The following is a 26,183-nucleotide window of genomic DNA, read 5'->3' on the forward strand; positions in this document are numbered from 1 at the left end:
CAAGAGACCTGAGACCACTGGCATGTCAGTGATGATGCCGTGGATTGCGGAACAGGCTGACAAAGGAGTGGTGTAAGGGCCGCAATAATGTGCAGCTGACAAGAGTGGAAAGGAAGAGATCACAAAGCCTTAGAAACTGCTTCGGCGTCCCTGGATATTTTTTCGTTTTTACAGGTAGCGACAACTTTCCTCCTTTGCATCTACGATTCCTCTTTCCCCCAAAAATTTTCTCCTCTCCCTCTTTGGCGCCGCCATTCGCTTCCTAACGTCAGACGGGAGGGCGGTTCCGCTGTGTTGTTATGTGGTTAGCAGTAGCGTAGTCTTCCTTGTTTTGGTCATTTCCAGCGCGTGAAATTAATTTGGATATCATCGGGTTACTTACGTGAATCGAAGGTAAGCTGTTATTTCCGCAAAAGCACACACATATATATATATATATATATATATATATATATATATATATATATATATATATATAGATATAGATATAATAAGCCGAAAGCCAATTTTTGGCTTTCGGCGGGTTCCTGGAAACTTTGATTCTTTGATTCATTGGATTAAGTACGGTTCATTCATCTGCACATATTCGTTCATATATATATATATATATATATATATATATATCAATATTTTGCCGCAATCCCAATCATACCCCAGCGAGAGCTTTCGCGAGCAATACTCTCGGCGATGCTACATATGTGCGCGCGTGCGTTACAATAAACTATTTATATTTTGTAATAAAGACAAATGCCTTGTGAAAATGTCATTCTGTCGTCGATAGAGCTGCATGGTTAAGCTATTGTGAGAACTCTATTTTGTTTGCAACCATTCTCCCTCGTGGCGAGCGTTGGTAATGCTACGCAAGCGTGTGCACGGTGTAGACGCAAACGCGTCTGGAACTCATTATTTTGGGGTGTGTCTACATGTATCTACATGACTTCAACACGCATTTTGTTATAAGTACTAGTAGCAGTGTTTGGATGGAAAACAAACGTCGTGCAAAGGGGTGACCTTGACGAGTTTGGACGGTGCGAGATCCGTGCGGATGAACCAGTCCCAAACAATATTTCGGGTGAAGTTACACCATCGCACGTGCTATCCCCACATGCGATAACGGGCAATCTCGTCCTCGAGCCTCTACTGCGGAGCCGTGTTTGGTCTCAAATAACTCTGTGAAGGATTCTAGCTGGCAACTTTTGCTGTTTTTGATTGCTGGATAGCATACCTTCAGCGTGCAGTGAAGAAATGTTGCGTACAACTTTTATTATTTTGCCACATTAAAATGTGAATCCAAGACCAATTTTATTAGATCGCGTTCAAGGAATTCGTTATGAACGTGTTTAATGTCTCTGTCTACTTTTTTCTGCCTGGCTTCCACTGTAACATCCACGTAGATATTTTTTTAGACAAAACCCCCGAGACTGGGGGGAAGGAAGGACAACACAACACGAAGCACATGCATTGTGCAGACATTTTTGTTTATTTCAGCTCTTGTCGTGCGATATATATATATCTCAAAAGACAAGTGTTGAAACTCATGAGCAGTGCAGTCAAATATAATTAATGTTATTGGGTTCACGCAAATGCAAAGCACATAAATAGTAAATATGGGAAGAGCCCAACTTTGTTGCAATTTAATTGAACTGCCACATGTTATGATATGTATGCAGTTTGTGTATTCATGGTAGTGAAGATATGAAGAAAGTGTCTTGGATAAAACAACACAGATTTTTTTTTTATTCGAGATCTTTTTACGAAGTAATCAATGTTGCAGTCGAACAAGTCATCCCACGGGAGATTAGGAGAATATGCTTAAAATAAAAGATAACACCAAAAGAAACAGCTACTAGGGTGAGCTAGAGGGGGAGGTGTTCTCATTGCCTACTTCGCTCCATTTTAATGATCCAGGATGGAAGTGTGAAGAAGAGCTCCCACAGCATCACTTCCAGCCTACTATGCCAAAGCAGAAACTGAGCACACCCATACCCCTCCAGCCTTTACCCTAAACAGCTTCAATTTTTGGTCAGGGATGCTAGAGGTTCAAATGGCCCCACTATCCCAAACTAAGTGCTAAACGAAGAGGTGCACTTCGATGTCTGAACTAACAGTGGAATATGCGTAGAGTAGCCCTCTTTGAAAAATAGTCTACTCAATGCTTAGTATTTGTTACTGTAGATGTTGAAATGTGATAGGTACCTATCAGACCTGTCACGAAAGTCCTCAGTTGTCTTTCTAGTTTCTTGCGAGACATCTGGGCACATTATTTGTCAGTTATACCTCTTGTTATCCTCCAGTGGGGAAAAGGTTAATAATTTGACACGAAGATTCGGAAAAAGACGTTCAGCTGAAGGGTTCCGTCCTGGAACGAGGATCCAGCCTTGCAATTCTCCTATGTGGGGCGCTCGTATCCAACGACAACCTTCCAGTCGACATCTTGGGCCGTGTACCCGGTGGAGGGCGACAGCGAAAACTGTTTCATTGTTCTCACAATGCTAGATTCCGTTTCACTTTGAGTGCGAGCTGGAGGCCTCCAATGCCCATATTAAACATGCACGCTCATGTAGTGAGAGCATCGTTCAAGAAAAAGCGCTCACGTTCAGCTTCGGCCTGGCTCGCACATAAAGTAAATCAAAGCGTAGGCCTTGAGCCCACTCTAAATCTCTAAACCAGTAGTAGGTTGAAATTATTCGTCACAACAAGAAGTTGGGAGTGATGCCGAGAAGTATGGGAGGGTTGTCACTTGCACATAAGTGACTGATTGACGTGCAGTTCCCAGCAAGATGATGTCCTGGGTTGGGTAAGGTTTGAGCCTGTTGGATGTCAGCAAGAGCACGTGGTTACACAGGATCCGAGGGGACACGGCGGTCCCGTTGACTGTGGCCATACGTGTCTGCAGCGTCACCACTTCTTGATTGCTAGCCAGTGCCAACCTCCGGAACATGGTCCCGTCACTGCCGCAGCATACCAAAGTTCTTATACTGGAACTGGTAGCAGTGGTCAAGCAGATCCAGAAGAATCACTGTAGCTGGATAAAAACATTCAACAGGTACATCAGTCCTCTAGGCAGTAGCACGTGACTAAGCCACGTCCTACTGCGTTTGCATACGCACGCACAATATCCGGCATGTCGGGAACCAAGAAGGGTGCGCCGGTATTCATTCTATATTGCTCGAGAATGCTTAGAGTATTTTATAGCATCTTCGATCAACTCGCACCGGAATCGCCCTGAAACCAGCACAGTGCACAGCGCTCCTCGGTCGTGCAGCGCGATGTCCGTGCAACATCGAGGACAAACTGCGCCGCGCCGGTGCACCGCGGCGAGCTCCACCTTGCGTCACTTCGCGTTTTGTTCGTTTATTTTGCGTAGGTCAGCGCACGGTGCCCGCCTGCTGTCAATTTCTTCTATTTTTTTACTCGCGAATTTGACGGTCCCACAGAAATAAACATCGTGGACGTGATTGTCGATGGGGTCACAAAGCGGGTGACAATTCCACATGTATATGTTGGCCATCATTATTAGTTCAAGAAAACGAAACACCAGATAATAGCCGTACGCCTCGCGCCGCTTTCCACGAAGTTCGTGCTTTTCGGGCGCTCCTTGCCACCGCAGCAATCGCCAGTAATCGCGGCGATGGTGAGAAGCTCGTCGTCTCGCCGTCAGAAGACCCGAGGAAATCATCTAGTGAAGCTGCGAGGCGTGTTCGTTTTTGCAAGATCGCCATCTCGATGGTCTGCGCGTCTGTTACTCCCGCCATCTTCTCGATTCCCGCTCCTGGCCGCAATGCCTGATGGGACTGCCCGACTGCCCCCCGGCGCACCGCCGATTTTCTTGGTGCGCGTTGGGGCAACGCAAAGCCGCACCGGGAGGGTGCGCTCGGTGCGCTTCGTTGATCGAGGACGTCCGGTGCGCACCGGTGCACTTGATCGAAGATGAAGGGGCGCACCTCAGTGCCCCGGTGCGCACCGGTGTGGATGATCGAGGATGCTATTACATTCGTGAGATGTCGGATAATTGAAAACGCAAGCAGCGCATTCGGTCACGGCATGGTAACTGCTCAATCGAAACCGAAACTGAGTGGCTAAATAGCTCCCAGAGTGCACTCCATGGCATTTCTCCATCAAGGGCCTCTTGGGATTTTGGAAAGAGTCAGTGGTCGGTCGAGACAGTCACTACTAAAACATAAATGGTCCATATGCTAGCATGAATGACGAAGCTGAATAAAGCGAACAAAGCTGAAACTTCAAAATTGCATCTAGGTGGCTCGCGCCACCTAGACATAGTTTTTAAAACCCTTAAAACCCCTTACAGGCTCTCTCAAGTTTGAAAGTGCCACCTGTCGGCTGCCTCAATAAGCTCTCTAAAAACAGCACATCGATATGAAAACAGTGCGGTCGACACTTTCGTCATTGGGGCGCGCAACGGGATCCGTCTCACCGTTTTTGCCCCGCAAGCTGTGTTTTCCGGAACGAATTGCCGATTGCCTGCCGTGCCGTAACTGTGCACGTTATCGGACGCCAAGCGGACATGAGAAATCGATCGGTGGACCAGCGGCGCCGGTGACAAGCAGACGACAACAACACCGTCGGGAGTGGCGATGGCGGTGTCGGCTTTTCCGCCGTCATACAGCGAGGCGACGCGTCAGCACGCCTCGCTGGGCGGCGGTCTGAGCTTCGTCGATTTTCTGCCTTACTGCATCAGCTCAGGAGGACTCTTTAGCACGCCCACCTTCGAGCCCTTTCGGTAAGGCCCAGGCGATTCACCTTCCCCAGAAACACACACATTTTTTTATTCTTTTCTTTTTTTCTGTCCAGGCGACGCCTGTGTTGTTTTCGAACTCGCCCGCTTCAAGGACTTTCCAAGCATCAGACGTTTCCTCAATCCACGCAGCCTTTTAACGAGATTGCTATTTGGCGTATGCCTACAAAAAGGCGAACTGCCGTTTGACGCATGCCTAAAAAAACAAAAAAAAATTAATGTATTTCCTTTTTTTCTTCGGGGAAATTGTGTTTTGGGCTGATACGGTTTTCAGCTGTTCCTTGGGTTCGATCAAGTCTCGGATATTTTGAATAGTTTGTGATTTTTACTTAAACACCCCCCCCCCCCCTCCCCCCCACCCCACCCCACCCCCACAAACATACACACACAAAAAAAATAACTCTAACACTCGCAAACAAAATTCAAAAGTAGAAAAAATCAGCACCAACTTTAGGAGGGAACAGGAGAATATTTCGGCTGTCCTCTTTTTAGCGCAGATTTTTCACTCTCAGTTACGTTGTGGTGTTGTGTAAGCTTCGAATGTCAGTCAAGACGACGCAAAGGACCAGTGGGCACATGCGTGGCAGCAGTACCGCCGAAATACCCCTCAGTTCGTCCGTATCTCGTGGCACCATAACGTTTCAAAGAGGGCAAAAGCTATGACCCGTGCTAGCTAATTCATGGCAGTCTGCACATTTGCGTTTAAGTGTGGTCGTGCCCCGCAACCGTCTGTAGCCGTTTGCGACGCGAGTGTGCACTTGCGCCATCTAGTGGTAGCTCCAGAACAATTCTAGCGTGCATCTACGTTGATGCAAGGTTTTGTAGTACTCGCGAGATCTACTCTATGCGCTATTTATGAGAAACAGTCTCTTATAATACCAACGGAATTACTTCGAGCACACGGCAAAAGAATGGATCCGTAAAATATGTGCCAGTCGGAACTGTTCCATAGCTACCCTACAGACTGCCATCGCATTCTCCCACCGTAACTGTTCACGAAAGGGGGCAATGCGGCCGATCGCACTGGAGCGTAAATATGTGTATCTGCCATTAGAGCGGCGGTGCCATGCACCCGACGGCTTCCCATGGGTGGAGCACACGCGTATATGCTACGTCCTCGCGTTCCTCGCTCCAGCACTCCAATCGGCTCGCTGCGGCTGCGGCTTTTGCCCTTTACTGAGGTTTGTTGAAATAAGAGTATGGAGATGTTGCCAATTACGCATTAGGCAAATTTTCTAAGCGCATGAAAGACGTTCCTCGTCGGAACGTTTCGTCGGCACCCACCTTTTGGAGCCGCCGACATCATGACCACGGTGCTCATTGCACATCGTCGACCGGAGTTTAGCGTCCTGTACCGTCCAGAGCCATGTATAAAGAGCGTTCGGTCAATGGGGGGTGCGGGCAGAGCCAGGGCGCGCACCAGACGCAGAAAGAGGGCTTGACATGCTCTCTTGGTCAACCAGAAGCCGAAAAGAATCCCCTAGGGGGGGTAGGAAGAAACAGTTTTAATGATGGGTATATGGTTTTAATAAGTGCGTAAGAGTTAAATGTAGTAACCCTTCCTGGTTGAAAATAGGGTGCATGTGATGTTTCGATTATGATCATGCAGAAGGATGTAAGAAACGAATGTGCTACTCTAACTCTGTTTTGCTCGGACAGAGCGTGACTGTGACCGTTCGGACAGCAGATTCCCGGCCCTCGGCACCTGGCGTACAGATTATGTCGACCGTTCTGGTAGATGCGCTCTTCCACCATGATCTTGGATGACCGTGATTGCAACATCACGTGCACCATATTTTCAGTCCCCGAGAGTTACTCCGTTGCACTTATTCTTTTGCTCGCGACCACCGCCAGGGTATTATTTCCGGCTCCTGGTTGGCCACAATCGAATTTGTGAAGACGCCCTGGACCACGCCCAGCCCTCTTTCGACCAATGGTGCCTCCTCATTTGTCTCTATACTTCTCAATGAATGGCCAAACTCTCTACATATATGGCTCTGGTACCGCCCAGTGGAATGACGTGACTGTGGTTTGTAGCCACTTGAGGACCACTTTGGAGGCACTGGCGGTACAGGACGCCAAACGCATTGCTCGGAGACGCGTGCTACGCACCGTACCGCCACTAAGCGGAGCGGACGTGCGACGGTTGGCAGGAGTCTGTCGAGCTGTACCGAGGCGGGCACCTTTTGTCGCCGCAGGACGCTGGTGAACCGTGCCAATGAGTGGCTCAAGGAGAACCCGACCTGGGAGGTGAAAACCTGCGAGAGCGTGGAGTTCAAGACCTCCTCAGAGGTGGTCAACACGGAGCGCATGACCTACTACGAGTACGGCGAGCAGAGCACCCGCTACGTGCGCAGCCTCCGGTGAGAGTGCTCCTTCGACAACTTCCCGCATTGATGAGTCCCAGAGCGCAGATACCTGAACGGCTGTCTGTTCTCCCACCGACCTCAGGCTATGGCTGGTGCCACGGCTCGACCAGAGCCGTCCCCCGCAGCAGATAGAGTACCGCAACCTGATCCCCCAGCAGACGGGGCATGCGGGCCTCTTCGGCATGCCCACCTTTGAGACCCTTCACGAGTTGCTCGAGCGGTACAACCAACAGCTGCGCTACCAGCCCATGCCCGGTGAGCCGCCCTGACCCCCCAGTTAGCAGGCCAGAGAAACGCCTAACTTGGCACAAACTCGGCAATCCTATTGGCCCCGTTTGGGGCTAACACGGTTTCGCTCTGAGGCATTAGTTGGTGCTAGGGTACTTTTCTCGGACATTTCTGTGCGTTTCCTCTGGCTCGCCACGGAATTGCCAAAGTGCCAGACTTGTGCCAAAAATGCCACTTATAAACCGAAGAACTCACTGTGGAGCCTAGATCCGGCACTTGTTCGGCAATTTTGGCCCAAGGTTGCCACATGAAAATGAAACGAGTAGGAGTGAAGCCTAGCTGTGGCACAATTGTTTGGCGATTGGGCCCGAATATACCAGGTGTCGACCAAATAACCAGCTGTGAAGCCTAACTTTGTCTCTTGTTCAGCGATTGGGGCCAAGATAAATAGCCAGATTCTGTCCAAAAATGTTTGACTCTACGTTTGCTTTTTGGGGTTTCTTAAAGGGCCACTCAAAAGAAAAAATAATTTTTTTTAACAGTCAAAAAATAAATTTGACGCGAAAAAAATATTCTTCTTAGAGCTATATGATTTGTTTTCTCTAGACATTTCGGGCGCGTGGAGGAGAGGTGGATCAGCTTGGCCATCACCCTGAGGTGGAAAGACTGTATGACCATTCCGTGACATCATGAACTTTGCGTGCAGAATGTGAAATAAATCTCGCACTGTCAATAGTACTGCTCTAAAAAAAAGTTTTGCATAAAATTCATTTTTTGACACGCGTGTTCCAACGAAATTGTTTAAAAAAAGGTTTTTGTTTTTTTTGTGGCCCTTTAATGTTCTAAATTCTCAAATCATAGCCAAATTCTAGTCCAAAGAACTGAGTTGTCTGGGTTGTGCTCCTTACGCCCCTACGTGGTCCAATTGATTCATTTAACATGCCATTTCACCTGATGATGCACCGCACCAGATGCTACAAGCTGTTTTATCCAATCCAGCGCTTTACACGTGACACGTGACTTCGTGCTCTGCACGTCCCTCCGCCCAACCGGAAGGTCACGTGACTTTGTCCGAGCTGTGGATTGGCTCATGTTTCTCATAACGACAGTTTGGACACGTCGTAAGTTTAAACGGGGTGTATGTAGTCAAGCCGGAAGAAACTTAAGTTTGAAAACAGTCAAAAGCCTCGGTTCGTAATAACAAAAGGCTTCACCATGATGTTCTTGGGGTGTGTGTCTCTTTCAAGCTGCGAAGCATTGTCACCCGATTTGTTGTTAGTGGCATTTACTTGGCGCTATGATCGATGATTATTGACGTTAAATATATTTGCCCCGCCCTTGAGGAATAAACTTAAAACTAATAAGTACAGACTCGATTTCTAAGGCACAATCATATACTTTGACCTTCCTGGGGACGGAAACACTCACCCTAATGACAAACCTTGTTGTAATAATAATACAGCCGTAAAACTCTCCTAGAATGTCGCACTCCAGGTCAAAAATACTATGCGAGGGTTGGGGAAACCAATATATTTTAAACCTTTAGACCGATTTCCCATTTTTGTTACTAATCTTTGTTCCTTCGTCCACGCTGCATAAAATGCCTGTCCCTTACGAAAGACGAACTGGGCTAGCCGGCGTGCGTCTAGTGTTGCATGCCGTCAAAGGATGGCGCAAAAGACCCGGTAAATTTCTAGATTTGGCCGAAAATCGGTTCAACACTGGCAACAAGGGCTTTAAAAATGGCAGCATCCACTTCTGGAAGTGGTGCCCCTCGGGACGAGTGTGCAGCAAAAATGCTGAAAAAACTAATATTTCACTACATATATCTTCTGACTCGGATGATGAGGACATAAACCTTTCATCGGGCAGTGACAGTGAAGCCACTGAGCTGTTTGACTTCAGCTCTGACGACCCGAATTCTGATAAAAATATTGTGTCTGCGTGTGAGCCTTGGAAGAGAATCGACGTACAGAAGCCTCCCTCTGCGCCTTCGCGTTTTCACGTTGGTACTGTGTCGGTCATGAACGCTAACGTAGCATGTGATGCAAACTCTTTACACTGCTTCTAACTTTTTTTTTTTACATTGGATGTGTAAAAATGTAAAAATAAAAAATCAATATATTTCTATAGTTTTTAAAAAAATTATTGTGCTAAGCAAAGGGCTAAGACTGAAAGGTCGGTGTCCTCTTCATTGTAATGCCAGCCTCGTGGAATGCACTTGAAGGAGTGCACATGGTGTAATAACACAAAACGAAACTATAAGCGTCCCGACAGATGCATGGCTCGCATGCGACGTCATGTCAGGTTGGTGGTCATTCCTACTCAATCTTGCCAAGAAACGAATTTGGCAGTGCAAAATTTATGCTGCACAAGGTCTGCACTGTGCAGCAGGGCCATCACTCTGGCTGCCGACACGACGTAGATGCAAGCCACGTATGGGCGACCTACCGCTTCTTGCTCTTTCGGAACCCAGTGTCTTTCCGAGCGTGACATCCGTCTGACTTTTTATGTTACCTCCACGTCTGCGAGGCAAAGCGTTGGCATACAGATCCTCGGTTGGCGGCTCCAAATTTCACCCGAGGTGCCCACAATCTGACGAAGGCTTATGCGGAGAGCAAATTTGTCTGCTTCTTGCACGGGGGTTGTGGCGATGTCGCAATGCCGAGCTCTTATTGACTGACTGAAACAAATAGTGGGTAGGCCTTGAGGCATTTAGCATTGAGGTCTGCCCATTATCCTTTCAATCAAAGCCAATCGGAGCCCGACGGCGTTCCGACGTCGACGCAGCTTCTGCGCACGGAGCGAACGACTTGCTCTTTGCATTGCCGAGAAGGCGCCGTCGCGGTCCGTAGAAAAACTACTAACTGGTCTGCAAACTTTGGCAGTAAAGACCAAGTAAAAATTTTGTCACCGCGAATGATATTAATGCAAGTACCTCAATATCCCCGGGGATGCACCACCCCCGAAAGATAACCCACTTCTATTTTTTAACAAAAGTTTCCCTTCTTTTTTTTTTTAGCTTTGAAAGATGTAATTTACTTTTAGTAATTGCAGGGAGCTGGCCAATGGTGACTGTAGCAGAAATGGTGCTACTTAGCCGCGGCGGGAGATAAGCAAAAATTGTTGACTGTGAAGGACATTCGTTTTTGGTAAGTTTCGCAAAACACAAAATCTAAAACTAGAATTTTTTTAGCTTTGTTTTTTTTATTGCACACTGAAAGTTTGTTTTAGTTCTTATTTTCAGCCAATTTGCTTTCGATTTTAGGTGGGCTATCTCTCCAGATATTACAACAAAAAGGAAAAAAAAAAATTAAAAACTTTAAAACAATATTTTTTTATAAAGCAGTTGTAGTACTTTCTACATGCAGCTCTTCAACTGTTACAAAATAATATGACCCGTAAGTCTAAAGCATAGATGAAGTTTTGAATCGTTAGTCTTTTCGACGTGTCCTTGGGGTTTCACGAGCAAGCAGACGCACCCGACGACTTCCTCCACAGTTGCTTCTCAGAACCCACGTCGATACGTTAGGTTCTTTGTGTTATCCGATTGGCCGACTCCCAGTGCGAGCAGCATGCCTCTGGTGCCTTGAATTGTCCCTAGGGAAATCTTAACATAGCACAAGAAAAAGCTTTCAGACCAAGTAACGTAAGGGCCGTGGCAATGCCTGGTCAAGATTTCGGTCGCACCCCAAAAGATCCCTGGGTGGTCAAAACGAATCGATCGGCGTACGATGCATAAAACCCCAAGCTTGACCTTGACCCGTTCGATCCGACAGGCCGCGTGCTGGCCGTGGAGACGCAGGAGATGAAGATCCCCAGCTACTCCAACTTCGACCCTGACCGGTCGTACTGGTCTGAATATGGCGGCCGCAACCGTCACTTCCTGTTCGTGGTCCGCGTCTTCTACGAGCTGGGCTCCGCCGGCTGCGAGGAGATCGGTGAGCTCTCCCCTCAGCCTCCCTCCTTTTCTCTCACCCTCGCTACACTGCTTGGAAACAACACCTCCTAGAGAGCAAAGTTGTAGCGCTGGGTTCTCTATGTTGCTTACCGGACGGGGCACAGATTGGACGCGAGTGCTGTGTCAGCTTTCGGCTGAGACTCGTGTTCGGTCAGCGATTGAACGCCGATCGACCTCGCTGGCTAGGAGGCGTTGCTCAAATGAGTCTCCGACCAATGTGTTTAGTTGTCCGCCCGTGCTTACGAGTGTCCCTGAAACAGCAGCAAATTATATCGCGGCAGCCGTCGTCTAGTGATGTGGATCGCAATGAACCTGACTGTTAAGTGCCTGAAGCATCGGCGAGGAAGACGATTGGATGCAGGCGTCGCTGCTATTGCATCATTTTGTCCCGTGGCTGCTTCAGTCTCTGGTAACTGGCCGGCTACAGAGCAAGCTGCAGCAGACTCTCAGAAATGCCTGTGCATCTTCTTTTCCACAGAGTATGCAGCGAACCCAACGGTGCAACATACTTGGCATGCTTGGCAAAGGACGAATTACAAAAGAGGCAGTTTGGTACCAAAACTCAAACTTCGCGACAGTGATGGGCAAGCGGAACACAATGTTCATTGTCGCTGTGCAGATTGTGCTTATGAGCCAGGCCGTCCTTCTAGACTCGCAATTAATTGGGTGTACTCTGTAAAGAGTGACGGTTGTTTATCTTCTGCGTTGCCCCCAGGTTCGCAACAATCCGCAGGTTTTCCCGCTCGCTACGTCACCGGGCGAAAATGGAGGGAGTGGGGGGACGGGCCAAATACCGTATTTTTCAAGTAATCATCGCACCGTTTATGAACAAGTCCCATGTATCTGCTTCCCTCCAGAACTTACATGCATCTAATTGTTGTTTTTAGGTAGTATCAACTGTCAACAGCAACAAAAAACAAGGTTTAGAAAAGGTTTTTTTTTTTTTTTTCAGAAATGTGACCTAGTATGTTGTATCTTCAGCCGATGAGATGTCATCTGCACTGTCACGGCGGAGGTGGCTTTTTGGCGCGAGAACGTTATCTCTCTCGCGTCATTCGCCAATCTGCTTCTTTCGATTGTCATGATTGGCTGTCGGGAAAGTGCCGCCATTGCTCAAGTTGCTCAAGTAAATATTGTTACGAAAAGAAAAGTGAATTTTGTGTTTGTGTTTGGATAGAAGGTTGGTGTGCACCCGCAGGTATGGTGACACTGGTTTTCGCCGTAGAAAAACATGTAGCGAGTGCAGTAGAACTGCTACCCTGGGATCTTTAGCGGGCACCACGCAGTAGCAATACACGAACGCACGGCGCTACAATGTTCTTCCAGACCTGGTAATGACGCAGTAATCGCACCGGTCATAGAGATGCGGTCAAGGCATTCATACCACCTCTTCTTTTTGACGGAACTAGCCACTCCAAAGGATGGTTCATGGTTCACATATATTTGTGCTTCTGTGTGTTTGACTGTGTCACAAATCTGAAGAACGACGAAAAACATCCGCTGGTAAAATTTAGGTCAGTTCAGATTTATCCGATAAACTCAGAATTTCAATGTGCCAGTGCCTCCCTCCCTCCCCCCCTCCAAAAAAAGATAAGACAGTTTTTTCACAATCAGGTTTGTACAGGGTCAATGTTTCTTGGGGAAATGTCATCACAGTTATCTTTCAAAATCTGGGACCAATGTCAAAAGGGGTCTTACCGTTTATCTCGACGAGGTCCATTCAGGGCGAGAGGTCGTTGTACTTTCGGGTCACAGCAAAGGCCACCGTTTTGGTTTCCAGTTTGAACCACGCTATTTGTGCTTTAGTGGAAGGAGAGGTTGTGTTTTTGTTACAATGTAAGGTATGAACCATAGAGATTGCATAAAATCTGGTGAAGGGGGCAGTTGAAACTTCCTACCTCTCCACTTGGCACGGCCACGGGGTAGGTTGAATAGCGTGGGATGAATATGAGCTTCCCAGAGACTACCTCCAGGAGTTTATTTATTTTAAGGTATTAACGTTTATCAGAACAGCACCTATGTGCAATGTTTGTGGTGGGACGAATTGGCATTGCCAATGGCAATTGCACAAACGTGAAATCCAGCTGAAGAAATCTTAATTGATGAGCGTGTTTTATTTATTTTTTATCTACTGCACGTTTATGCCAGGGTATTATTTATTTATATATTTACTTTAAACAAGAAGCACTGCAAAATTAAACTCAAAATTTCGAACAATTGAGAATCAAACAGAAATAAACTTTGAAAAACACCCACTGAATTTGATGAAAAATAAACTCGGAAAATACGGAACCCCAGTTACAACCACTCGTTACCGTTTTTGACGAGTGTGACATCGTCTATCAGCCACCCCTGGAACACTTCTGATTTGTATATACATTACACATGATTCTTCGGCCGTGGGCTCAAGATAATTCCGACCAGTGCGCCAAGATTTGAGAGTGATTCCAACTGCCCGATCAGGCGCGTTGCACAGTTTATGGGCCATGCTTGTAATACGAATTGCGAGGGAGTGACAAAAGTGTCAATCATCTGCATACATCTTCACCTGTCCGCCTCCTTTCTTCCTTTCCACTCGTTGTTGTTTGTTGTTTTATGTGTTTTTATTTTTTCTATAACACAATGTTGTTGTTGAGGGCCATGCTTTTTTTTTGTAGTTAGGAATTAGAGGAATGGAATGGTAGAGTCCAGCCGTTCCAGACGCAAGAATGGGCCCAGTGTCTCCATTCCTGCGAGTTGAAAGGAATGGAACTGTCAGAAACACTAATTCCTTGGAACGGAATCGGGGTTCTTACTCCGCCACGCTGGTTGCAACGCAGTCGATCAAACTCAAACGCAAATGTGATCGAACCAGCCTCGTGTCGGTGTCTCGACGATCCGCGTCCCGCCTCGCAGGGGTGGCCGACTTCGTGCCCCAGTGCACCACGACGGGCGGCCTGTTCTCCTTTCCCCGGTACGAGCCCTTCTGCAACGTGATTGGCCGGTCGGCGCAGTGGTGCTCCCAGCAGCGCTCACTCCGCTTCTGCAACGCCCAGTCTCTCGAGGTCAAGCTCAAGTCGGGTACGTTCTCCTAGACCGGTCGCTCTTCTCCGCCCCCAAAGTTAAGAAACGGATGGAGCGGAAGAAAGCCAGAAGCGACACTTCCTAGTCACTGAGGCCGCAGCGTCAAAACTTTTGTGTCGCCCACCGGAGGGCAGCACAGGGCATGGGTGGTACTCAAGTGCTGCAACAGCATTCGACTGAGAGTCGAGTCCAGGTGGCCTTGTTGTGTAATAGGTGTTGATAGCAACCATATGGCCAACCTTAGTACTCTTTTTCGGTGCAATGCCTTTTATAATATTGTTGAAGTGGCGGATCCCGGGGATCGCTTCTTTGGTGCCGCAAGTTGCAGTGTTTTGCAAAGGCTAGACTAGACTTCAAAGCTTCGGTGTGCACGATTGAAAAGTCCAAGAATTGTCTGTTGCGATGTAAGAACTGTAATAGGAGGGGCAACATAGCGAATTTCAGGAGAGAAATGGTGTCAATATACCACTTGGTACAAATGCACCGTTTTTCTGATGTCACGGAGAGAGAAAAAATCATCAGTCAGTGCCCGTTTTTTTTAATTTGAACCCATGGAAACAAAGCTCCGCATTATGCCCAACATGCCTCATCGCATGAGGCATTAAGTTTAGCTCCTTTTTCTTTTTTAGACTGCGCTTCTGAAACAGTTCTCATGCTGCAACAGACTTTAGGCATGAAAACACCATTTCCCATGGCGCCCTCTATGGCAAGGCATTACACGAAACGCACCTCTTATAAAATGTTTACTTTCAGGGTCATTCTCATCCAAGGTTAGGGTGACCACCTTCCTGCTAGCGAAATGCGGGACACGCAAGGCAAGGGGGGGGGGGGGGGGGGGGGGGTAGGTAGGTAGGTAGGTATAGAGGAAATTTATGAACACGCACACCACGAACCGAGGCCCTGTTAGCACATTTAATATCCTGTGCTGTTTATACACCTGCGAATTGTATTGCAGAAATTAAGCTAAAATATGTTATTAAAGGTGTCGAAATTGACAGCTTAAAAATCAACTGCACCACAACTCAATGCACCAAATGACATGAAGAAATTGGTGATGTACCAACTAGCTAAATTACCACTTTTTTAATTGAGAAAGATTAAGAAACAGCAAATGTTTTTCGGGTTATTGTTTCCGGTCAACGCTTACTTTTATAAACATGGTTCCACACACATTTTTAACATTATGTGCTTTTTCAAGCGTCGTGACTTCCAGTCAACGCTTACTTTTATCAACATGGTTCTACACACATTTTTAACATTATGTTGTTTTTCAACCGTTGTGAGTTTCAAGCTTTTTGCCTTGCGTGGCTGTCTCCACTAGAAGAACTTTCACAGCAATCATTTCGCATTGACACAACAGTATGAAGATAATTGCAATAATTTATATTTGAACTTTTGGCGACCACTTTTCTTCATAGTAACGCTGAGACGTAGGAACCTTACAATATTTTGCCCCTAAGGAAAAAGGCACAACGCCACTTACGCTTTTTATCTCCTGCAAGAATGACAGTCGCTTCCCGCAATGCCTGAATAGAAAATGGAGTACCTTTGCGATTCGCTTGATTACCAGCAACCTGCGCGCTTCCCCGTGCCCCGGTGTTCGGCAGCACCATGAGTTGTGGAGTGAATTTTACGACAGTGTGAAATGCGGGACATTTTGAAGATTTAGGAATTTCTCGCGGGACGCGGGACACGAGCCCTCAATGCGGGACAGTCCCGCGAGTCGCGGGACGGGTGGTCACCCTATCCAAGGTTGAGGTGTGTAGAAGAGAAAAAACGTCTTCATATCTTTTCGTTTTATGATACAGAATGCATTTTAATGTAAGTGAGGTTTGGATTTGTGCAGCCATCACTGTAACAGTACCGTGCCTTCATAGGCTAAATTTGGCGGGCAAAAATTCTGCTAAATTTAACGCGATGCCACTATGGGGCACATGGTCATGTAGTCGGTGGGCCATGCCACTATTAGGTCACACGGGGTTATGTAGCTGGTGTCACTATGGGTCATGTACGGTCTCATGATCGCGTGACATGCATCGGGACACGCCATTTCGCATGACCATAGTGGGAGCTTCTGGTGTCACGTGACATTGCAGTATCAACAACATTTCTAGTAAAGTTGGGTGGAGTCGTGTTGCGACGTGACATCAGGTCGCATGACGTCACACTCCCACGCTGCCCAGATCTGCGTGTACATTGCTAGTGTAATCTGTATACAGGTATGTGTCTGTGCAGTAAATCAAAGGAATGCCTTCAAGGGGGCACTCAATACTTTCTGTAGAGGCTTGTTTTTAATGGCATATTGTTTGTTGGGCTTTAGTCAATAAAAATGACCAGTTCTAGATGGCAAGACGTCCTAGTAAGCTCACAGCAATAGAAATACACCGGCACTTTTTTCTCTTGGGGGAGAGACTATCCTTGGGTACCTACACCACCTCCATAAAATTTGACCAATTAAAATCGTTAATTGCATGGGGATTCCAGACGTTATTATTCTTGATCTCTTTAGGCACGTTCTGCATTATATTTTGACAAAAACGTATCTTTCGGTGCAGGACAGGTAATGCAGCAATTATTTTTTGAAAACGCCTTCCGACAGTGCCCTCTGGTGTCTTCTCCTTGGCGCAGAAAGAGGGTCGTGTTGCAATCTATCATTAGTATTTAATGGGAAAGTCAACCACCCTTGGGTGTAATTTCGGGTTTTTAGGACGCCTAGAGCCCGTAGGTTGAGTTATCTTCCTAAATAGACAATTTCAGAATTCACTTTATAAAAAAAACAAGCGCCAGGGGGAAATTTTTTTTTTTAATATTTAGATTATTGAAATTAAAATTTTTAGTATTTCTTGTGCTTAAAGTGAAGCTGAAGAGGTTCTTGAAAAATGAGTTAGAGGTTGATTCTGAAGTATTTTTAGCCCATGAATCTGAATATCACCTTCGTTTTCCGTGAAGATATAACTGAACGCAGGAAAACACGAAAAAAAAAAAAGATTGCATCTCCACGTGGTGAATGATGTTGATTGGGGCAAAGCTCTGGTGGTGCTGATGCGCTGAGCCGCAGCATGCCGAGCTTTTCGTTCGTTTTCATCCATGTCTGAAAGAGAATGTGTGGTATGGAACGTGGTGATATACGCATTTGAGCATTTGACCGCAGCGCCGTCTCGTCTATAAACGTTGAGCCAGTGCATGTAAAGTTTAATGCGATTATATACGCATTTGACCGCAGCGCCCTCTCCTGTATAGACGTTGGGCGGCTACATGCAACGTTTCATCCATGACATCCCTAGCTCTTGAGTTACTACCTCATTTCAGAGCCCCCTACTCGTCCCGCTGTCGTGGCCGAGTGGTTAAGGCCACTCGGCCACGCGGGGAGACCCCAATGGACTAGAAATCCATTGGGGTCTCCCCGCACAGGTTCAAATCCTGTCGACTGCGCAAACATTTTTTCTTTTTTTAAGAAGACAGATGGGATGGCAATCGATGTGAGCACGGACGCCGGACAAGGCTAGACCCTAAGGAGCTTCGCCCCTAAAACCTCCGACCGTTGTTACATCGTAAGATTATATTTCGGCCGCCAAGCGCGTGTCGCTCGTGTGGGCAACGCATGCAATCGCAAGCTTGCCAGGTATGTTTCCCCGCACTGAAACCAGTTGTGGCGCTTTTTTTTTACCTTTCTGAAATAGGGAGTGTGTGCATTGCTTTGATAGCGCTGGAGATGCGTGAGAGCAGAGATTCTAAAAACTCCTTTTATGGCGTATTCTCTGAGAAAGAGGAGCTTCAGCAGTACTTTGAAAATGATTTTCTTCAGCCTCCGTGCACCAAATTGAAAAATAATCTCGATATTTATGATCCTGGAGGCCAAATGAAGACAACTTAACTGTTTTTTTCTCAGGTACAGAACTGCTTCGGTTTCCTTTTAACCTTCCCTTTATAAGTCTGGTGTTATTTGAAATAGATTGTTCTTTTAGGTTCTCGATGCAGCGTATATGCAGAAAAAACTATGTTTTTGTGCACATGTGAGGCATGGCAACACACTAAAAAAAGGCTTGTAAAATAATCAAATTTACTCCTTTTAAACCACTGAATGCAATTAACAACAAAAATAAAGTGTGCGACACTTATTTTATTCTAAAATAATTAAAAAATAGCAAGAGTGACATTTCATTGGGCTAACAAATGTTTCTATACCTTTTTCATAAATATAAAAAAATGCATTTTAACTAAAGCTATGCAGTTATATTCTACATTTTCTAAAGTATATCCATGCTAAATTTGGTTGTGATAGGGCGATATTAGAGAAATTCTTGTACACAAACTTCAAAGAAGTCGCAAAATTACATTAAAAAAAAAAAATGTGCTGGAATGTTTCCATAGATGTGTAGCTACACTCTTTTGCGGTGCGGAAAATAATATTTTGTTACTAAATTTCCACGAGAAATTGAAGCTACAGAAGACTGCAATGGAGATGAGACGACTAGGCCTACTTGTAAATGTAAATGGGATGGCGGTCAATGTGACAACTTGAAGAACCACGCAGAGAAAAATGGCTCAGATTCGTTCCGTTTTGGGTTGACTGCAGGTCTTCAAATCCGTATTTGACTAAATTCGCGATCATATCTGGCGGTAATTATTTATATACATCAAATATAAAGATTCAGAAATAACAAAACACAATAAAACCCAAAATCACAATTGTTGCAAAATATTGCGGTTTTGCGACCCGCATCTCCTCTTAATCAGGGGGAACAATAAACAAATCACTTGTTCGCACGTCGAAACCAGGCTTTCATTCGGTCACCCGTTGGACGAGCTCTGATCTGTCTGCTGGCATACGTTGCAGGCACGACGGTGGACACGCAACGCATGTCGTACACGGAGCACGCGGAGCGCACAACTTTTTACGTCCGCGTGCTTCGGGTGGCCTACTCCAAGGAGCCGGCGGAGGGCGGGCTCCTGCCCCCCTCGCCACCGCTGGCGCTCCACTGCAAGACCTTCCTTCCCCTTCAGCTCACCAGGGGGCTGTTCGTACCCGAGTTCGAGAGCCTCTCCGCCACCAAAAAGCGCCTGGAGGCCTGGATACGCGCCACGGGTGAGCTGGACAGTGCCATCCCTCGTATTCTAACACAAAATAACTAAAACAAGGAACGCTTTAACAAGGAATGTTCCTAAAGTTGAGGCTTCGGCGAGTTGGTACATACTTCGAAATTAAAAACAGCGCGCGGAAAGACGAGGACCAGTCAAAGAAGTGACACGGATGTAGTGCTGCGTCCGTGTCACTTCTTTGTCTGGTCCTCGTCTTTCCGCGCTGTTTTTAATTCCGAAGGAATGTTCAAACAAGAAATAAAACTAAAACAAGGAGTGCTCTTAAAAGGCATAGCTAAAAAAAGGAATGCTCTAACAACGATTCACTCTCTCCTGACCGTGCCCATAGGCCATTGATCACCGGTGATGAATGGTTTCCAAGCGCCGTCAAGAAATTAAATTGAGTGCGAAGAATTACGTTCCACAATCTCGTGGATAGCCGAAGAACGCTAGTTTTGGTTTCAAGGTAGGTTTCAGCTTTATCACATGGTGGGGGGCTGTCAAACAATAGTTTTGGGAACAGTGGTTGCGCTTGTGTAACATGGCTAACTGCTTGCATCAGTCTTCGCGACAAAGACGTCATTATTTACATAATTGAACCCTATTGTGGCGCATTTTTTTAGACCAAGAGCTCTGGGGACACTTCAAATTATGTTGTGAGCGTCGCTTAACAGATGGTTATCAGCGAGCATCATTATAATTTCCAAGGCTGTCCTGAGACGCCATGCACATTTTATGTTTCCAGCAGGGCGCACAAAAATTTGAAATATGAGGAAACTGCAACCACAGCTATGACAAAACCAAGGTAGAGCACAAAGAAAGCATTCTGCTGGGAATGTGAGGTGTATTATCTGTGCTACAATAATATAAGCATTCCTTCGTTGAAAAGCAAATGTGTTACGGAGGCTAACTCTCCGACGAACCGAAAATAGACAGCATTATTCAAAGTGCACTAACTTTCAGAAGTTACAGCCGTGGGTGTGGGGCACATTTTTTAGAGGATGCCTTTATGTCCTTCTGTTTAGGGTGATGCCACCCTTTGTGGTACCCGATGCCGACAGGACAGCATGCGCTTACGGGTAAAATACAAAGAAATCGACGAAAACAAAATGTCGCCATAGCACAGTCAGCGCCACAAACGCGTGCAGGGACACGCTCTTTCACATGCTTCTGAACAAAAAATAAAAGTGTGGGACAAAATGGCCTGGTGTCTCCACCCTAAGCAAAACGGACATGAAGGCACTCTAGTTTTTATATATTCAAAATTTTTCTTATTTGTCGTTTAATTTGACGTGGCTGTAGAAGTTTCGGCATTATACGCCAATATTTTAAGAAATAAAATTTTAAAATATCTTTTTTTACTTTATGTTACCCGCTGTTTCTTTTAAAATAACAAGTAATTTGACACGTTTTGCTGTGTCCTATTACCTCCATACGCAAGCTAGTAAGGAAAATAAAAGCAGTTGCACGGATTTTTTGCAAATTGCTACTTTTTCCGTGGTCAGGAAAGAGTTAACTAAAATGCAGTGAACATTTCGACGTCCATTTTCAAAATAGATGAGTATAATCTTGACATCCGTGACGCAACTCCCTAAAGACAATGAAAAAATTCTTAAAATCATTTTGACGTCTCCCACAAAAATGTCTTTTTTTTTTTTTTTTTTTGGTTTTCATTATTTTGACATCTGAGATTTGGGACTTCGGAACTTCGGAATGGAAGGTGATAGAAAGTTGCGGTCAAAAAACATTTCACGTTGCTTGCAGTTGGCGTCGCGGTTTAACATGCATTTTCGGACAGCGAATCCCTTGCAGTCGACTGCAGTTTTTTTTAACCTTGATGGAGAATGCAAGAAAACTTTTCAGAGTACAAGTTGACTGTCGGGTTACACACAATGTTTTCCTAGGCTATGCTAAATATTACAGTATGCAGCGCCAATGCCTTTTATGATTTATTTCACTCTATTTTGTTGCTTTATGTCTAAATATAGTCGCCGACCGATTTTACGAACTTTTCAGGGACTGAAAAAACGTCCGAGTAATAGAGCAGCACAAAAAATCAGCAGATTAAGAAACTTGCCTTGATTACGTCTAAGCTGGCTTAAAAAAGCCGTCAATAGCGCCTCACTCCAGGTTACCCCCCCGCTTGGGTTCGGCCACTTTCTATTAGCTTGAGAGTCGCTGTCTGTCGTATTTTCTACCGTTACGGTTAAGTACTTTCCGCGCTTCGCGGCGACGCTTCACGGTGGCAGAAGAAAAGACGAGGCAATGACGTCCAAGCCAGCGTAGTTCGAAAACACGATTCACCAAGACGAGATGAGAGGTGCAAGTCCACGACTGCAGAATGGCGATTGAACTAAGCAAAATGGCAAGAATAGTGATGATAATGACGTGCAGCTAGAAAGAAAGAAAGCTGGAGCATAGCTTCACCTAGCAGTAGGGCTTAGCAGTACTCAAGTAGTGCTGCCAAGCCAAGCCAATCCACATGCAGCCCTCATAGAATCTAAAAGGCGGCTTCTTGGTGGTGTTTCCCGCTGACTGCTCGCGACGATTTTGTACGAAAAAAATCAGACTTCGGACTTCGAGTTGTCTAAAACATTGGTTGTGAATATGCACTATTTCTATCGGGTAGGTCGCGGTTTCTCCTTTGGGTCCGAAATATTGAACAAGTCCGGACTATCGGCGTCCGAAAAATCGGTTGGCGACTCTAGTGACTCTTTTACTTGACGTCAAAGTAGTCGCTGTCTATCTAAAACAAAGAATGCTGAAACAAAAAATAACTAAAACTAAAGCAAAAATTGCCCAAAAAAGATACAACTAAAGCAAGTAATGCTTTAGTAAAGAATAACTAAAATGGGGAATGCTCTAACAAGTAATTACTAAAACAAACAATGCTCAAACAAGAAACGTGTAACTAAAACTAAAGCGAGAAATGATCTAACCATGATATACTAAACCAAGGAATGCTCTAAATAGGACTCTCTAAAACCAGAAATGCTGTCACAGGAATAACTTCAGTAAGGAATGCTCCAATAAGGAATAACTAAAACAAAGGAATACTATAACAAGGTCTACTAAAACAAGGTAGGCCCCAACAAGGAGCGACTCAGGCAAAGAATCTACCCAAACAGGAGCCCGGGTGCTGAGCTGCGAGACGGTGGCCATGCGGCTGTTCACGGGCGGCGAGGCCCACACGGGCATCGAGTCGAGCTTCACGTACAACAACGGCAATCGCAGCGAGTACTGGATCTTTGTGCTCAGACTGTACCTTGACGGGGCGTACCAGGAGCCGCCCCAGGAGGTGCTGCCCCCGCCCCCGGAGGTACGGGACGTCGGCTGCTGCACCGTGCTCTGATGCCACCGCCTTCCGAGCCCCCGGTCCGCGGCACCACTCTGGACAGACTCTGTGGCTTGTTTTTGTCTTGCGCTGCGGCTTCGGCTCTGGCCGACTCGGAACCCGGCCTTGCCGGTTCGGGTCTAGTTCATCCTACGGGGAAATCTCTGGAGTGTGCAGAGGGAGTTGCAGAGTTCGAAGGATGGCCGAGTCGGTTTCTGACTTTTGCTCTTTGGCTTAAGATCTGGGTTGTGTCGTGACTGCGGCTGAAGCTTCAACTGCAGCATTACTTTGGACAAACACCGTGGCTTGTCTTCGTCTCGCTCTGCGGCTTTGGCACTGGCTTCGGCTGGCTCGAAACCCGGCCTGGCCGGTTTGGGCTTCATTCGTTCTACGGGAGATCTAGAGAGAGGCAGTGGGAGTCGCCTTCAAAAGTGCGTACAGCCAAGTCGGTTCCGACTTTTGTTTCGGGTTGTGTTACGACCATGGCTTGGGCCTCAACTGGGTCGGAACCTCGCAGCAGTTCGGGCTCTGTTCATTTTCCGGGAAGAGTAGATAAAGAGGGAAGGAGTTGCATCACGGGAGTTCCGTAACCGACTGAGTGTCTACGATAGATTTGAACTGGTTTGGGGTCTAACGTGGCCGGCTGAAGCCATACTCATTTTGCGGGCAACACGAACAGTGTTGAGAGGAGTTTCATCTTCGGAGTTGTGAGGTTTGACCGGGTTTTGTTTACATGTCCTCCGGTTCTGTAGCTTGTGTTGCGGCTCCAACTTTGGCTTCAGGTTGTACGACCTAGCCAGTGTGAGCCTTGTTCATTTTGTATTTACTTTGGAAAAAGGTGGGAGACATTGTGTATCGGCTGTTGTTTGGCGGATGATGGGGTCTGAACTCAGGTTTCTAATGTGTCATGCGTTTACCCGGTAAGGTTTAACAAGAAAACCCTCTTTCATACTTTCCCTATGAATCTTTCTTGCCCGGTTTATTTCCTACCCGTATCTTTTGCTCGGCGGACGGTATCCCGAATTTCCGGTGCGAGGCCTTGTGGCTGACTTTTTGCTCTTCCGCTGCGTGTCTATTTGTGTTTCATAGTCCTTTTATCAATTGAGAACCTCACTTTGGCTTTGGGGGTGGCACCGCAGTCCTCAAACAAGTGTTGCCATACTTGCCATCAAGTGCAGTCGCGGACAAAAGAAACTAAATTGCGGAAACATGGATGAATGGATGCACGCGGCTGGACCCTTTTAATTCGGTAGCAACCTGCGCCACCTAGCCAGTGTGGCAGTCCACCTTGTAAGTGCCACCCATAGTGGTAACGAGAGGAGGCTTTATCCGTCTGTGGATTCTGTCACGTGCCTCCTCAAACTCTAGTGTACTCGCATAATGTGACGCCACGCAGTTACATCGACGTCAGTGACGAGGCACTTTTATGCATTCTGGTTTGGTCTCTCCACGACTGCACTTGGGGATTTTTGAGCCTCCAAGTCCCAACGTACCTGTTGGCAAGCATGGTGCCATCTCATAGGGGATATGAAATAGCGGTCCTCTTTCCATCTTTCCTGCCTGCTATTTCCTATACAGAGCGTAAGTTTTTCTGGTTCTTTTGCGGGGGTTAAGGTGACGTCAGTATGCCGAGCTCCGATTGGCTTTGATTGAAGGATAGTGGGTATACCTCAAGGTAGGCTGTCTCGAGGTCTATCCACTATCCTTCAATCAGAGCCATTCTCGGCATTCTCACGTCGCCACAACCTCTGCAAAAGAAGCAGACAAACTTGTTCGCTGGATAAAAACATAATTGAGGCTCGAAAACTTGGCGAGTGTCAAAATGGGACTTTGATATTGATTACAATGTGCCCCAACTTTTCGCTGCCTTTATTTTTTATTGTGGCAGATGTTGGAGTGTGTCAACTTATATTTCGGGTGTTCTTTACATTGCAAGCCGGACATATTGCCCAGGCACATCAGTCCAGAACATTTGCCAAGGGCCTTTTCTCTAGGCTGTAAGCGCTTTGAAGAGGACGAGCAAGATCAGGAGCACACGGGCGAAACCGGACGGATGCACCTCAGCAATGCAGCTGCAGTGTTGCGCTTCTGCCTATGCTATTTTCACTTCTGCTACAATTTCGTTGAACGGTGGAATTAACAAGCTGTGTTTGGCAGTGCTGCAGAGGTTAAGTCACAAAGTGTTTGAAGCGCGTCCCGATATGTTAACCAGTGCGCGTGATGAGAGTCGAAAACAAAATGCACCTGTACTGCCGTGCCTCAGTACCTTCACCCAGGACTTAATTTACAAGTGGAACATTGAAGAGAGCGTAGGAACATTACCTTGTTTTTACTTTTAGCGGACATACCTTTGTTCAAGTAAGGGAACTGTTTATTCTGCTGCATAAATGACAGAAAGCTGTTTGACATGGTAACTTCTAATGTATGAGAACAAGAAAACACTTTGTCACTTTCAACTCTGAGGTGATTTGTTTTATTATATGTATCAGTATTACCAGCTGCTGGCAACACGTGCACAGTAGGACAGCTTATATTGTCCCTGAAGTGTTGAACAGTTCTCAAGATCTGAAACAAGTTTGTACATCTACGCTTGCGACCCGCCGACAGGCAGAACGCTCGAGCTTTTGTCTCTTTGGTGTTCGTAGTCGCAGCTTGGTCGGAATCATTGTTGCCATGTGCTGTTCTGTTTACTAGCTTTATGTACAGAGTTTACGCTGCGAGACCGAACCAAGAATAAACTGTTGTAAGTTGTTTTCGAAGTGTGGCATTTGTTTTTTTTTCTAGCCTTTATTTACGAGCATTACAAGTCTGTTTGCAGCGAGCAACTAATTAGGTACCAGTGTCTGGATGATGGCTGGGATAATATTGCATTTCATGTATGAGAAAGTTTGTTTGTACTATTTTATTAAGTGGCTGCCGTCCGACATTCGGGACGGAACTGACATTACTACGATAAATAGAAAGGTCTGGAGGACATGAAACAATATGCTTAAAAATCACTAAGCAGCAGCGTGATAGTTCGATCTCTTTGAAGGAACATCAGGTTGAAATCGTAACACTACTATTTCATCTGTGCGGCAATCACAAACCGTAGAAAAAAAAAAACCGAAAGAGCAATCAACAGCTCGTGTCTGGATCAGCTTTCAAGGTCATCGTGCCGTATGAAAGAGTTGCGTAATGATGTAATGTTCTCTTGACGCCCGACGCTGATATAGCGGACGTCGCTGGTTTCACTCAGATTCGGTGAATGTCCGTTGCTCGAAATCTGTGCGCAGTTTGTCACGGTCTTTGGTGGCGAAGTAACGCAGCGGATGATAGATGAGATGCGGCACGATCACGATGACGGCGACCTTCTTCCATGTTAGCCGGCCCTTGAACATGCTGGCGGTCGGC

General features: G+C 46.3%; 1 protein-coding gene across 1 annotated transcript; it reads left to right on the forward strand.

Annotated features, from left to right (window-relative positions):
• The first annotated feature begins 4,380 nt into the window (after nt 1–4,380).
• Nucleotides 4,381–25,543, forward strand: LOC8042193. Its single transcript, XM_029971764.4, has 7 exons — nt 4,381–4,741; nt 6,955–7,119; nt 7,208–7,380; nt 11,133–11,294; nt 14,210–14,374; nt 19,215–19,463; nt 22,585–25,543. The coding sequence occupies exons 1-7, from the start codon at nt 4,596–4,598 to the stop codon at nt 22,806–22,808; spliced, it is 1,284 nt and encodes a 427-aa protein (XP_029827624.1). The 5' UTR covers nt 4,381–4,595; the 3' UTR covers nt 22,809–25,543.
• The last annotated feature ends 640 nt before the right edge of the window (nt 25,544–26,183 follow it).

Source organism: Ixodes scapularis, unplaced genomic scaffold (genome assembly GCF_016920785.2).
Source record: "Ixodes scapularis isolate PalLabHiFi unplaced genomic scaffold, ASM1692078v2 PGA_scaffold8__174_contigs__length_109621045, whole genome shotgun sequence".
NCBI lineage: Eukaryota > Metazoa > Arthropoda > Arachnida > Ixodida > Ixodidae > Ixodes > Ixodes scapularis.